The sequence below is a fragment of the Ciona robusta genome, chromosome 3, assembly GCF_009617815.1.
Source record: "Ciona robusta chromosome 3, ASM961781v2".
NCBI lineage: Eukaryota > Metazoa > Chordata > Ascidiacea > Phlebobranchia > Cionidae > Ciona > Ciona robusta.
This window is the reverse complement of record NC_143237.1, coordinates 10903621-10918633: the sequence shown is the minus strand read 5'-3', so window position 1 is coordinate 10918633 and position 15013 is coordinate 10903621. Positions and strand designations below refer to the sequence as shown.

The following is a 15013-nucleotide window of genomic DNA, read 5'->3' as shown; positions in this document are numbered from 1 at the left end:
CGTGTTCAACCAACTTTTGACCGCCATTTGTACACCTCGTGCCAAATGTATGTAACTTTGTAAGTGATTAATTTTCTGTATGGCTGAGGCTGACAATTTAAACAACCCATTAGTGACCACCAGTTGATAAGCGATAGGTGCCAAATTGAATGCCCTGGGCGAAATAAAACTTTATAGGTTGATAAGTTTATTGTATTTATTTTTGCTTGTTAATATTACTATGTGCTACATGTTATATATACACGATATTTTATGCAAAACAAACTATTACGCAACATCACAAGAACAATAAGCGGCAAAAACAATGATAACGATTATGTCGTAATATACACTCACAGAAATAAAAAAGAATAGAACGCGCATCTTTAATGTCGGCAAAGGAGAGAGGTGATACACTCTCTCTCTTTCGCGGGTCGTTCCCGTTTACTATTGTAGTCAATGGAATCGACGGCGTTTTATGTATTTTTTTCTCGTTTTTTGACTTAATTTAAAGTTTTAGGGTGAAACAACTATTTTCTAATATTTATATATTTCAAACAAACCGTTTGTTTGAACATTTTTAATTAAATTTATTATATAATTAAGTTTACCAAAAAAGTGGTAAACTGTAAGCGTTAACCTACCAAATAACTAATAAACTTGAATAGTTGGTGTAGGTTTTGAAATAAACAGCTAAAACCTCCCAAAAATACATGCGCCTATCTTTTACAATGGAGACCAAGCGAAATGGGGACGGAGTTGGCGGTCACGTGAATAGAAAAAAGAATATATCACGGTTTTGAAAAGTTGCGCGTTCTACTCTTTTTTATTTCTGTGTATACACTATATACAACATATTATCATTTGTTGGTGACGTAACAATATCCATTGTCAAGTAATTATAGGCGAAAGAGCAATTGTGACGAAGTTATTTCATTTGACGTTTCGCATTTTCCAGACTTTGTTTGATGGTGGCAATATATCCAGCTCTTTCATCATCGTTGATATCCTTAGCTTTCCTACAAGCTGCAAGAGCTTTGCGAAAATACTGGTAGGCATCGTTGGGTCGGAAAGTGTCGTAATACGTGACACCGAGATTGTTCAAACTAGCTCCGTACACATGATACTTTCCAGCTCCCTCCTTGAAAACACTCTCCATAATAGCGATCACTTCCTTACATGTTGATTCTTTACCATCCAAGTCTCCAACCAAATCCTCACTCAATTCGATATAATGCAAACAACGAACTTCCCACAAACACCGTTCTTCCTCACCGACGTCATCAGATCGTCGAATCATTTCTCGCATGTCACGCATCAGTGAAATCACGTGGGTTCGAACGATCGGTTTCAATTCTTTGTCACGTGATAACATTGCCTTGATAGATTCTCCGATCCCCTTTGCGCAACCCACTATCCCGGCCAAACCTTCTAACGATTGATTTCCATAAAACTCGGCAGCGATTTGATAAAACAAAATCGGTTCTATGTCTCTCTCTTCACCCATGATAGTGTCAGCAAATGTTTTGATTTCATCCGGTGTGGTTTGGAATTTCTCGTTTATTAACATTTTTAGTTGATCTTTGGTTCGAATCGCGTCTTCCGCCTCTTCAACCAACACACAACATCGGTAATGGTTGACCAGATCCTTAGATCCAATGATAGCTGGGTCAAGTTTTATTTGTGTTCTGGAAACGCCACAAGCTTCGTCTTCTTTTTGCTCTTGCAGTAGTTGCCCAACGGTATCAGAATCTGTATAAAACAAGAGAGCACAGCTCTTATGAAAAGGAATGAAACTAAGATGTCATTTAGAAAGTTAATACGTAAATACTATCACACAAAAAAGAGATTATGGGTTAAAGAATACAATAAGGTTTACTATTTTTACATTATCGCCTGAAACGCTCTAGTGTGTAGTTCAAGAGGTGCTGGCAGTGTCATTGCTATCTCACATTCTTATAATTTACAGACAGTAGAATCGCTATGCGTGCTTTGTTGGACCGTGATAATACTGTGGAATAATAATGTAACATTTTTTAAATATCAAATAGAGGATCATAAAAAGACTATCTTGCCCCACCCTACTATAATTATATCCGTTAATTAACAAGATCTAACCTGGAGCAAAAATATCTCCAAGTGCTGGCTTTAGTGACGTCACTCTACGGTGTGATCCTGGGAAAATTGTTATATTTATTGCATTACGAGTCTAATACATTTCACTTTAACACCAAACCTGATGGTTTCATAAAATCATCAGCAATTTCGGAAAATAAAATCGCTTCCATGTCTCTCCCTTCACCCTTGATAGTGTCAGCAAATGTTTTGATTTCATTCGGCGTGGTTTGGAATTTCTCTTTTAACAAATGTTTCAGTTGTTCTTTGGTTCGAATCGCTTCTTCCGTCTCTCCAACCAATATACAACATCGGTAATGGTCGACCAAAACCTTAGATTCAATGACAGCTGGGTCGAGCCTTACACGTTTGCTGGATACGCCAAAAGCTTGACTGTATTTCCCTTGTTGCAGTCGTTCACAAACGATATCAGAATCTGTATAAAAACAAGAGAGCGATGTATCGATGAATGCAACTTATTTATCCTCGCGAAGCGGTGCAACGACAGTCGTTACAACACGGATGTGATGTTTCATACGGCTCGTGCCCGCTTACAAGTTACCACGTATGTAACATTGTGGGTGCTTGTTTTGCTGTATGGCTGACAATTTGGACACCCCATTAGTCTTGCCAAGGATAAAAACGCCCATAAAGGTAGCAGCATCGAGCCTTGTAGCCCTAACTTTTTGACAAGAGACAAGCGCGCACGGCGCCGGCAGATTAGCATGAGTCAAGATATCGTTTAGAATTTCATTGATTTGAATTTAGCCCAATAAATCAGTTACTTCTTGTGCTTATGAAACTTGTGAGCTATGTTTTCAGTAAAAGAAATGATGTTTTAAGAGGTCGTCAGTTATTTGACCTGGACTCTAACCTGGAGCAAAAATATCTCCAATCGTTGGTTTTCGTGACGTAACTGCACCACGTGATCCTGTGAAAATAATATAAATTGAGTTTGTTTATATTTTAAAATATATTCATCAACAAACCTTGTGGGTTAATTTGCATATCTTGTAACGATGACGTAGCTTGCGATACGCTTGGTTTCTCAACCGTATGGGTCACGTGCTCTGTATTAAAACACACGCAGTAAAATATAAGAGCTGCAATAATAAATAATCAAACAAGTTGCATTATTTACAAACAATGTTGTGGGTGATTGTTTTATCTGTATGGCTGGGAAAGCTCTTATAATTAGTGACCACTGGTGGCAGCATCGAGCAGAGTATTCTATGGTTACGATGCGAGCGCCCTAACCACTGTGTTACGGAGACGAACTAGCGACGATATAAGCGTCGTTTAACGTAAATTAACGGATATTTTACCAGATATTTGTTTATTATTTATTTTGCTGAATACTTTTATATTTTATGAACAAAGCTTGTGGGTTAGTTTGTATATCTTGTGATGACGTAGCTTGCGATACGCTTGGTTGATCAACCGTGTAATTGTGGGTCACGTGATCTGTAATAAAACACACGCATTAAAATATAAGAGCTAAATAAGCAGACAAGTTGCTTCATTTAGAAAAAAATTGTGGGTGATTGTTTTATTTGTATGGCTACGAAAACCTACTATAATTAGTGACCACTGTTGGCAGCATCGAGCATCAAGCACAATATTCTATGATTACGATGCGAGTGCCCTAACCACTGTGTTACGGCGTCGTAATATATTTGTTCCGATTGATATATTTGTACCGGGCGCTGCGTTCCTGTGCATGCGCAGCAGGTCGGAACAAATACAGTGACCACCCGGTCCAAATTTATTACGACCCTCCGTTGAAAACATTCCAGAAACGACGTTTACACGTTAAAACTTTAGTTTTTGATTTAAAGTCAGCAGAACTGAGTTGGTATGTTGTTTGTAGCCTAGAAAAAGTAAGTACCACTAACAAACTTATTTTATGCTAGTTTAATAAGCAAATTTTACTTATAATTTACAGGTGCTGGTGAACCAAGGTGATCCTAGAATACAAAAATTATAGCGGCCATTTTCGACACCTTCTACTCGTGCTACTAACATAAAATTTGGGCACTGTACTAACTAGACCCCAGGGGTACCAATTTTAAAATAAAATTTTAATTATTCGATAAAATATTAATTATAAATATTAATGTTTGTCATATAAAACATATTTATAGAATTTTAAACCAATCCAGCTTTGAATATGTTATAGCGTAACGTAATACCTAAAATATGAAACATTATTTTGTTTAAAAAAGTGCGGGGATAGATGTTAAATATAAAAAAGTATGATCATAACTTGAATCATATAAATATTAAATTTTCAAATATTTTCGGCGAAAATATAACTTACGCATACATCTATGTAGGTCACTAGCATGTTATTCCCATCGAAAAAATAATAATTTCAAAAAAGCAAAAAAAACTTTTTTCAGTCGGTACGTATTTATTAGAGCTCGTATTGTATTTGTTTCGATCTACTACGCATGCGCAGTAGCGCCCGGTACAAATATATCAATCGGAACGAATATATCACGACACCGGCAACGAAAAAGCGACGATAAGCGTCTTATAACGTTTATACTTAGCAAGTGGTGCTACACATTACATACAACAAACCTGCGCTTTCTATGAGCATCCCAATTTCTCTGAAAATACAAGTGAGCTTTAATAATCGATAAATATTCAAACAGTAAACCAACAACACACAACCTACCTGTTATCATGTCTATGTACCACAATATTTGGTATAGTAATGTTCAAGTTAATTGGACATTGCTGGTTTTCATTCGCCATTCTTGTTGCTTTAAGTGGAAACTACAGTAACGACTTCTATACAAAACTACCTCCAACTTTTGCGAACAAAGATATTGTGTTCAAGCTACGACTGAATAATGGCGAAGTTTCGCTACGATGCAACAGAATGTTCGAGCTCTGAGTTCTAACAATACACGATTCCAACGATACAAAGCTTAAAGGGCCTAAACACACCCCAAATGTACTTCGCTTTAATCGATAGAGTGTGTTTTTCTAATTCCAACGACACCTTACTTGTTTTAATCGGTTCTGTATAACCAAAGATATTCCAGCTCAAACACCGTGAAATTCAAAAAACTGATTTGAAAGTTGCGTGGCGAAAAAAATTGAGAAGTGTACTACCCACGTGACAAACACGTAACAAAATTGTTGAAGCGTGGCCGCTCTCATTCAGAAAGGCGAGAGGCAGTGTTTTCAGCGAAAAACGAGAGAACAAAAAAAAACGCAAAAAAGCACAAAAAAAACGCAGGTTTCACTTTTACGAATGAATCAGTCACGTGACTAGTACGTTCCTACGTCACAATCACGGAGCTCGTAGTAAAAAAAAGATAGCGCTAGAGATCACTGTTTGAGGACGAATATCTCCGCCTATACTGGACCAATTTTAATAAGCAAAGTATTTTTGGAATCAATAAAACGGTCGCTTTATGAATTTACCATAAAAAATAAAAGTGACGTGGGGTGTGTTTAGGCCCTTTAATGTTTAGGCGCTCGCATTTTAACCGGAGCGTATCGAACTCAATGTTCTTGCTGCTACCGTTGTTGGGCGCATGTGTTCTACTGTAGTCATTATACCAAGTTACTTAAATCGACATCATACGGTTGTTGGGTCCTTAGTAAAACTAAAAGTTTGTTGGGAGTTAAAAAGTTAAAATCGAGATATCTCGGTTAATTTGACAAAATCTCTTGGGAACTTTTTAAACGCTAGACACTGCTTACTAGTAGTAATTCTAATAATACTGCTGAATAACAAGTAATAATATTCTGTCGTCTGAAGTAATACATTACTGAAGAAGTACTTTTAAAAAAATTTAAAACTTAAAATAAAACCTTAATCTAGTGCAGAACCAACTTCAACCAACCATCCACGTACGTAGGGTAACTGCCACGCATTGGAAGGTGAGGGTTTTGTAAGCGAGGAATGCGAGTCAATAACCCAAAAGCGGGGAGGGCTAATCAACGTTGAAAGTGTTGCCATGTTTTTATTTCTCATATATTTCCTCCCCTTAAAAAACATTTGAACTTTTGGCGGGAAAATTCATGATCACGTGACCAATAGATTCATCTTGTATATATTCCCGTAATTAACCAGAAGCGCGTGGCTAAAAATGTTACACTGTATTTATTCTTTGCTATTTTGATCAGAAACAAGTAGTTCACATTACATATAATGACAATACGTGTTCAACCAACTTTTGACCGCCATTTGTACACCTCGTGCCAAATGTATGTAACTTTGTAAGTGATTAATTTTCTGTATGGCTGAGGCTGACAATTTAAACAACCCATTAGTGACCACCAGTTGATAAGCGATAGGTGCCAAATTGAATGCCCTGGGCGAAATAAAACTTTATAGGTTGATAAGTTTATTGTATTTATTTTTGCTTGTTAATATTACTATGTGCTACATGTTATATATACACGATATTTTATGCAAAACAAACTATTACGCAACATCACAAGAACAATAAGCGGCAAAAACAATGATAACGATTATGTCGTAATATACACTCACAGAAATAAAAAAGAATAGAACGCGCATCTTTAATGTCGGCAAAGGAGAGAGGTGATACACTCTCTCTCTTTCGCGGGTCGTTCCCGTTTACTATTGTAGTCAATGGAATCGACGGCGTTTTATGTATTTTTTTCTCGTTTTTTGACTTAATTTAAAGTTTTAGGGTGAAACAACTATTTTCTAATATTTATATATTTCAAACAAACCGTTTGTTTGAACATTTTTAATTAAATTTATTATATAATTAAGTTTACCAAAAAAGTGGTAAACTGTAAGCGTTAACCTACCAAATAACTAATAAACTTGAATAGTTGGTGTAGGTTTTGAAATAAACAGCTAAAACCTCCCAAAAATACATGCGCCTATCTTTTACAATGGAGACCAAGCGAAATGGGGACGGAGTTGGCGGTCACGTGAATAGAAAAAAGAATATATCACGGTTTTGAAAAGTTGCGCGTTCTACTCTTTTTTATTTCTGTGTATACACTATATACAACATATTATCATTTGTTGGTGACGTAACAATATCCATTGTCAAGTAATTATAGGCGAAAGAGCAATTGTGACGAAGTTATTTCATTTGACGTTTCGCATTTTCCAGACTTTGTTTGATGGTGGCAATATATCCAGCTCTTTCATCATCGTTGATATCCTTAGCTTTCCTACAAGCTGCAAGAGCTTTGCGAAAATACTGGTAGGCATCGTTGGGTCGGAAAGTGTCGTAATACGTGACACCGAGATTGTTCAAACTAGCTCCGTACACATGATACTTTCCAGCTCCCTCCTTGAAAACACTCTCCATAATAGCGATCACTTCCTTACATGTTGATTCTTTACCATCCAAGTCTCCAACCAAATCCTCACTCAATTCGATATAATGCAAACAACGAACTTCCCACAAACACCGTTCTTCCTCACCGACGTCATCAGATCGTCGAATCATTTCTCGCATGTCACGCATCAGTGAAATCACGTGGGTTCGAACGATCGGTTTCAATTCTTTGTCACGTGATAACATTGCCTTGATAGATTCTCCGATCCCCTTTGCGCAACCCACTATCCCGGCCAAACCTTCTAACGATTGATTTCCATAAAACTCGGCAGCGATTTGATAAAACAAAATCGGTTCTATGTCTCTCTCTTCACCCATGATAGTGTCAGCAAATGTTTTGATTTCATCCGGTGTGGTTTGGAATTTCTCGTTTATTAACATTTTTAGTTGATCTTTGGTTCGAATCGCGTCTTCCGCCTCTTCAACCAACACACAACATCGGTAATGGTTGACCAGATCCTTAGATCCAATGATAGCTGGGTCAAGTTTTATTTGTGTTCTGGAAACGCCACAAGCTTCGTCTTCTTTTTGCTCTTGCAGTAGTTGCCCAACGGTATCAGAATCTGTATAAAACAAGAGAGCACAGCTCTTATGAAAAGGAATGAAACTAAGATGTCATTTAGAAAGTTAATACGTAAATACTATCACACAAAAAAGAGATTATGGGTTAAAGAATACAATAAGGTTTACTATTTTTACATTATCGCCTGAAACGCTCTAGTGTGTAGTTCAAGAGGTGCTGGCAGTGTCATTGCTATCTCACATTCTTATAATTTACAGACAGTAGAATCGCTATGCGTGCTTTGTTGGACCGTGATAATACTGTGGAATAATAATGTAACATTTTTTAAATATCAAATAGAGGATCATAAAAAGACTATCTTGCCCCACCCTACTATAATTATATCCGTTAATTAACAAGATCTAACCTGGAGCAAAAATATCTCCAAGTGCTGGCTTTAGTGACGTCACTCTACGGTGTGATCCTGGGAAAATTGTTATATTTATTGCATTACGAGTCTAATACATTTCACTTTAACACCAAACCTGATGGTTTCATAAAATCATCAGCAATTTCGGAAAATAAAATCGCTTCCATGTCTCTCCCTTCACCCTTGATAGTGTCAGCAAATGTTTTGATTTCATTCGGCGTGGTTTGGAATTTCTCTTTTAACAAATGTTTCAGTTGTTCTTTGGTTCGAATCGCTTCTTCCGTCTCTCCAACCAATATACAACATCGGTAATGGTCGACCAAAACCTTAGATTCAATGACAGCTGGGTCGAGCCTTACACGTTTGCTGGATACGCCAAAAGCTTGACTGTATTTCCCTTGTTGCAGTCGTTCACAAACGATATCAGAATCTGTATAAAAACAAGAGAGCGATGTATCGATGAATGCAACTTATTTATCCTCGCGAAGCGGTGCAACGACAGTCGTTACAACACGGATGTGATGTTTCATACGGCTCGTGCCCGCTTACAAGTTACCACGTATGTAACATTGTGGGTGCTTGTTTTGCTGTATGGCTGACAATTTGGACACCCCATTAGTCTTGCCAAGGATAAAAACGCCCATAAAGGTAGCAGCATCGAGCCTTGTAGCCCTAACTTTTTGACAAGAGACAAGCGCGCACGGCGCCGGCAGATTAGCATGAGTCAAGATATCGTTTAGAATTTCATTGATTTGAATTTAGCCCAATAAATCAGTTACTTCTTGTGCTTATGAAACTTGTGAGCTATGTTTTCAGTAAAAGAAATGATGTTTTAAGAGGTCGTCAGTTATTTGACCTGGACTCTAACCTGGAGCAAAAATATCTCCAATCGTTGGTTTTCGTGACGTAACTGCACCACGTGATCCTGTGAAAATAATATAAATTGAGTTTGTTTATATTTTAAAATATATTCATCAACAAACCTTGTGGGTTAATTTGCATATCTTGTAACGATGACGTAGCTTGCGATACGCTTGGTTTCTCAACCGTATGGGTCACGTGCTCTGTATTAAAACACACGCAGTAAAATATAAGAGCTGCAATAATAAATAATCAAACAAGTTGCATTATTTACAAACAATGTTGTGGGTGATTGTTTTATCTGTATGGCTGGGAAAGCTCTTATAATTAGTGACCACTGGTGGCAGCATCGAGCAGAGTATTCTATGGTTACGATGCGAGCGCCCTAACCACTGTGTTACGGAGACGAACTAGCGACGATATAAGCGTCGTTTAACGTAAATTAACGGATATTTTACCAGATATTTGTTTATTATTTATTTTGCTGAATACTTTTATATTTTATGAACAAAGCTTGTGGGTTAGTTTGTATATCTTGTGATGACGTAGCTTGCGATACGCTTGGTTGATCAACCGTGTAATTGTGGGTCACGTGATCTGTAATAAAACACACGCATTAAAATATAAGAGCTAAATAAGCAGACAAGTTGCTTCATTTAGAAAAAAATTGTGGGTGATTGTTTTATTTGTATGGCTACGAAAACCTACTATAATTAGTGACCACTGTTGGCAGCATCGAGCATCAAGCACAATATTCTATGATTACGATGCGAGTGCCCTAACCACTGTGTTACGGCGTCGTAATATATTTGTTCCGATTGATATATTTGTACCGGGCGCTGCGTTCCTGTGCATGCGCAGCAGGTCGGAACAAATACAGTGACCACCCGGTCCAAATTTATTACGACCCTCCGTTGTAAAAGTTCCAGAAACGACGTTTACACGTTAAAACTTTAGTTTTTGATGTAAAGTCAGCAGAACTGAGTTGGTATCTTGTTTGTAGCCTAGAAAAAGTAAGTACCACTAACAAACTTATTTTATGCTAGTTTAATAAGCAAATTTTACTTATAATTTACAGGTGCTGGTGAACCAAGGTGATCCTAGAATACAAAAATTATAGCGGCCATTTTCGACACCTTCTACTCGTGCTACTAACATAAAATTTGGGCACTGTACTAACTAGACCCCAGGGGTACCAATTTTAAAATAAAATTTTAATTATTCGATAAAATATTAACTATAAATATTAATATTTGTCATATAAAACATATTTATAGAATTTTATACCGATCCAGCTTTGAATATGTTATAGCGTAACGTAATACCTAAAATATGAAACATTATTTTGTTTAAAAAAGTGCGGGGATAGATGTTAAATATAAAAAAGTATGATCATAACTTGAATCATATAAATATTAAATTTTCAAATATTTTCGGCGAAAATATAACTTACGCATACATCTATGTAGGTCACTAGCATGTTAATCCCATCGAAAAAATAATAATTTCAAAAAAGCAAAAAAAACTTTTTTCAGTCGGTACGTATTTATTAGAGCTCGTATTGTATTTGTTTCGATCTACTACACATGCGCAGTAGCGCCCGGTACAAATATATCAATCGGAACGAATATATCACGACACCGGCAACGAAAAAGCGACGATAAGCGTCTTATAACGTTTATACTTAGCAAGTGGTGCTACACATTACATACAACAAACCTGCGCTTTCTATGAGCATCCCAATTTCTCTGAAAATACAAGTGAGCTTTAATAATCGATAAATATTCAAACAGTAAACCAACAACACACAACCTACCTGTTATCATGTCTATGTACCACAATATTTGGTATAGTAATGTTCAAGTTAATTGGACATTGCTGGTTTTCATTCGACATTCTTGTTGCTTTAAGTGGAAACTACAGTAACGACTCGTATACAAAACTACCTCCAACTTTTGCGAACAAAGATATTGTGTTTAAGCTACGACTGAATAATGGCGAAGTTTCGCTACGATGCAACAGAATGTTCGAGCTCTGAGTTAAAACAATACACGATTCCAACGACACAAAGCTTAGTGGTTAGGCGCTCGCATTTTAACCGGAGCGTATCGGACTCAATGTTCTTTCCGCTACCGTTGTTGGGCGCATGTGTCATACTGTAGTCATTATACCAAGTTACTTAAATCGACACCATACGGTTGTTCGGTCCTTAGTAAAACTAAGAGTTTGTTGGGAGTTAAAAAGTTAAAATCGAGATATCTCGGTTAATTTGACAAAATCTCTTGGGAACTTTTTAAACGCTAGACACTGCTTACTAGTAGTAATTCTAATAATACTGCTGAATAACAAGTAATAATATTCTGTCGTCTGAAGTAATACATTACTGAAGAAGTACTTTTAAAAAAATTTAAAACTTAAAATAAAACCTTAATCTAGTGCAGAACCAACTTCAACCAACCATCCACGTACGTAGGGTAACTGCCACGCATTGGAAGGCGAGTGTTTTGTAAGCGAGGAATGCGAGTCAATAACCCAAAAGCGGGGAGGGCTAATCAACGTTGAAAGTGTTGCCGTGTTTCTATTTCTCATATATTTCCTCCCCTCAAAATATTCCAACACCAGCGGCACCTGGAAACACCGTTACCATGCCAACGTCCAATGTTTAAAAACGCTTAAAATTCTGGCGGGATAAATATATTATAGCATAAGCTGTCGTATCATCGTTCTTTATTATGAAGACGAAATAAAAACAGAATCCAAATTGCGGGTTAAAATCTAACACTACGTCTAGCTAATTGTACCCCAAAGTTTTAAATCTAGTTGTACCCCAACAGAACAAATCTAAAACCAATCACTTCTTGAAGCTGGATGCTGCTACCAATGGTAGCCTACCATTGTGGGTGTATGTGTTCTTGGGCAAACCACTCAACGGCAATTGCTCCAAACCAGTAGTTACTAATGGGTAATGGGTTGAATATTACCACTTTCACGTCTAAAACACCCCACTTACACATTAATAGAATATCTTGGTACAACTGCCCTGGTTTATTCTCAGCGACGCTGATGCCCTCTTTGGAATTCACTGTTTTAATCAGTCAAGCTTTTTAGGTGCATTTAAATATCAGTATCGGTTTTAAAAAAGCAATATCGCTCCGGCTCGATAACCGAACACTGTTTGTATTTTCACGCTGTGTTGAGATGTTAAAGTTAACTTAAAGGGGCATACCAACGAAAAATGAAAATTTGTATATGAATAGATATGCTCAAATGTGATCTAAACGTACCATCAAAGTTTGCCAAAACGATACGGCTTCTAAAAAATCGCGTGAAAAAAACCGCTGGAGTAAAAAAAATCGGCTGTTTCGACAATGCATGGGATTTCCCATAAGAAAAAAATTTCACTCATCTTTGATCGTTTCTAGTTTCTAAAATACTGAAGAAAATTCAAATTTTATTTCTGATTAGGTATAATGAATGCTTCTTCTTCAAGAATATATAAAAAAAATTGTAAAACATAGACTTTAATATGTTTTAATTTTTCGATTGAACGTAGGTACATACCAGATTATGCTGACTCAGCATATTTTCAAACCGAATGTTAAACACGAAAAACTGACTTTTTTATAAAAAAATGGTACAGTAGGTACTAGTAAGAGATAATGAACAAACTAATATAAAAAATGCTAAAAATTAACTAATAATTAAAAGGGCTGAGTCAGCATATTATGTAGCTATGTTCAATCGAAAATTAAAACATAATAAAGTCTATGTTTTACAATATTTTTATATAGTTTTGCAGAAGAAGCATTCATTATACCAAATCAGAAATAAAATTTGAATTTTCTTTAGTATTTTAGAAACTAGAAACGATCAAAGTTGAGTGAAAATATTTCTTATGGGAAATCCCATACATTGCGCAACGGCCAATTTATTTTTACTCCAGCGGTCGAATTCGCGGTTTTCAAACTCATTTTTTTCAAGAGCTGTTTTGTATTTTAAAACTTTGATGGTAGCTTTAGATCACATTTGAGCATATCTATCAACACGCAAATTTTGATTTTTCGTTGGTATGCCCCTTTAAGCAAAATCGTAGTCCACCAAATCAGCCAACAGACCTTGCAACCCGCTATGTTGCTACATAAACGTTGTGCGACAGAGAAATGTCGCAAAAGATTAATCAATCTTTCTATCAGCCTGAAGATAATAATACAGATATTATATAACTCTACATTGCTTACATTATACCCTCAGTCTTATACTAAGCTAAACCCAACATCATACATTCGTTGGTTCTTAGCGATCTTTCCGTAAAGCAAAGTTACAAAACTAGCAATACACGAAACAAACAACATACAGGTTTAACCTATAGACGTATAACGCTGTATATAATATATTGCCTATAGCACGCGTAAAGCCCCTGAATGGGGAATTCACCCACGATTCCAACATAGATATCTAAACGTGACAACTTTAACTTTTGCAAATCTCTACTGCCCACGTGCGGCGTAAATTAACTAAGCAGGTTGGTTCGTGTTTTTCCCGGAAAAGAAATGCTTCATCAGAATACCACGCTTCTATGTAGTATCTTTGCCGGGAAGGACATGTTACATTTGCCTAACGCGTTTCCATGTGGTATTAGGATAATGAACGTACTAATGCTAAATGGAATATACAAGTAATGTGCCTTGCGTCGCGAAACGCCCGTGTAGAACAAAACCTATTGTGACGTCATAAACGTGGTGGTCAAACGATGAGCTAACTATGACGTAACTATCGCTCGCGATACCGAAATCGACGACACGTTCCCATTATGCCTTATTGTGACGTAACAAATGCAGTTGCTTTAAGTGGAAACTATAGTGACGACTCGTATACAAAACTACCTCCAACTATTGCGAACAACGATATTGTGTTTAAGCTACGACTGAATAATGGCGAAGTTTCGCTACGATGCAACAGAATGTTCGAGCTCTGAGTTAAAACAATACACGATTCCAACGATACAAAGCTTAATGTTTAGGCGCTCGCATTTTAACCGGAGCGTATCGGACTCAATGTTCTTGCTGCTACCGTTGTTGGACGCATGTGTCATACTGTAGTCATTATACCAAGTTACTTAAATCGACATCATACGGTTGTTCGGTCCTTAGTAAAACTAAAAGTTGCAATCGATATATCTCGGTTATTTTGACCAAAACATCTCTTAGGAACTTTTTAAACACTAGACACTGCGTACTGATAGTAATTCTAATCATACTGCTGAATAACAAATAACAATATTCTGTTGTCTGAAGTAATACAGTGGTGGAATTGTAAAAGTCTTGAAATATAATCCTAATCTGGTGCTGAACCAACTTCAACCAACCATCCACGTAGTGTAACTGCCACGCATTGGAAGGTGAGTGTTTTGTAAGCGAGGACTGCGAACCAATCAACCAAAAGCGGGTAGTAGTAATCAACGTTGAAAAGTGTTGCCGTGTTCTTATTTCTCATATATTTCCTCCCCTTAAAATATTCCAACACCAGCGGCACCTGGAAACACCGTGCCAACGTCCAATGTTTAAAAAACGCTTAAAATTCTGGCGGGATAAATATATTACAGCATAAGCTGTCGTATCATCGTTCTTTATTATGAAGACGAAATAAAAACAGAATCCAAATTGCGGGTCAAACTCTAACACTACGTCTACATCGTTGTACCCAACAGAACAAATCAAAAACCAATTATTTCCTAAGACTGGATGCTGCCACCATTGTGCCTCCATTATACCATAA

The 15013-nt window shown here is 36.8% G+C and overlaps 2 protein-coding genes across 6 annotated transcripts; both read right to left on the bottom strand.

Moving 5' to 3' along the window:
* Positions 1-170: 170 nt before the first annotated feature.
* Positions 171-5604, bottom strand: LOC149739359 (uncharacterized). 3 transcript variants are annotated; one of them, XM_089874804.1, is made up of 8 exons: positions 4778-5604; positions 4681-4709; positions 3454-3558; positions 3084-3164; positions 2969-3025; positions 2216-2530; positions 2098-2154; positions 171-1731 (listed from the first exon to the last, which is right to left on the bottom strand). In XM_089874804.1, exons 1-8 carry the CDS (start codon positions 4855-4857, stop codon positions 908-910), a joined length of 1548 nt encoding a protein of 515 aa, XP_089730930.1. In that variant the 5' UTR covers positions 4858-5604; the 3' UTR covers positions 171-907. The 3 variants fall into 3 exon arrangements, with proteins under 3 accessions (XP_089730930.1, XP_089730931.1, XP_089730932.1); XM_089874805.1 differs by having other exon boundaries at positions 2098-2158; positions 2223-2530; XM_089874806.1 differs by lacking the exon at positions 3454-3558.
* An 843-nt stretch (positions 5605-6447) lies between these two features.
* On the bottom strand, positions 6448-11358 carry LOC149739358 (uncharacterized). Of its 3 annotated transcripts, none has more exons than XM_089874807.1 (8): positions 11055-11358; positions 10958-10986; positions 9731-9835; positions 9361-9441; positions 9246-9302; positions 8493-8807; positions 8375-8431; positions 6448-8008 (listed from the first exon to the last, which is right to left on the bottom strand). In XM_089874807.1, exons 1-8 carry the CDS (start codon positions 11132-11134, stop codon positions 7185-7187), a joined length of 1548 nt encoding a protein of 515 aa, XP_089730933.1. In that variant the 5' UTR covers positions 11135-11358; the 3' UTR covers positions 6448-7184. The 3 variants fall into 3 exon arrangements, with proteins under 3 accessions (XP_089730933.1, XP_089730935.1, XP_089730936.1); XM_089874809.1 differs by having other exon boundaries at positions 8375-8435; positions 8500-8807; positions 11055-11357; XM_089874810.1 differs by lacking the exon at positions 9731-9835 and having other exon boundaries at positions 11055-11309.
* Positions 11359-15013: the final 3655 nt, after the last annotated feature.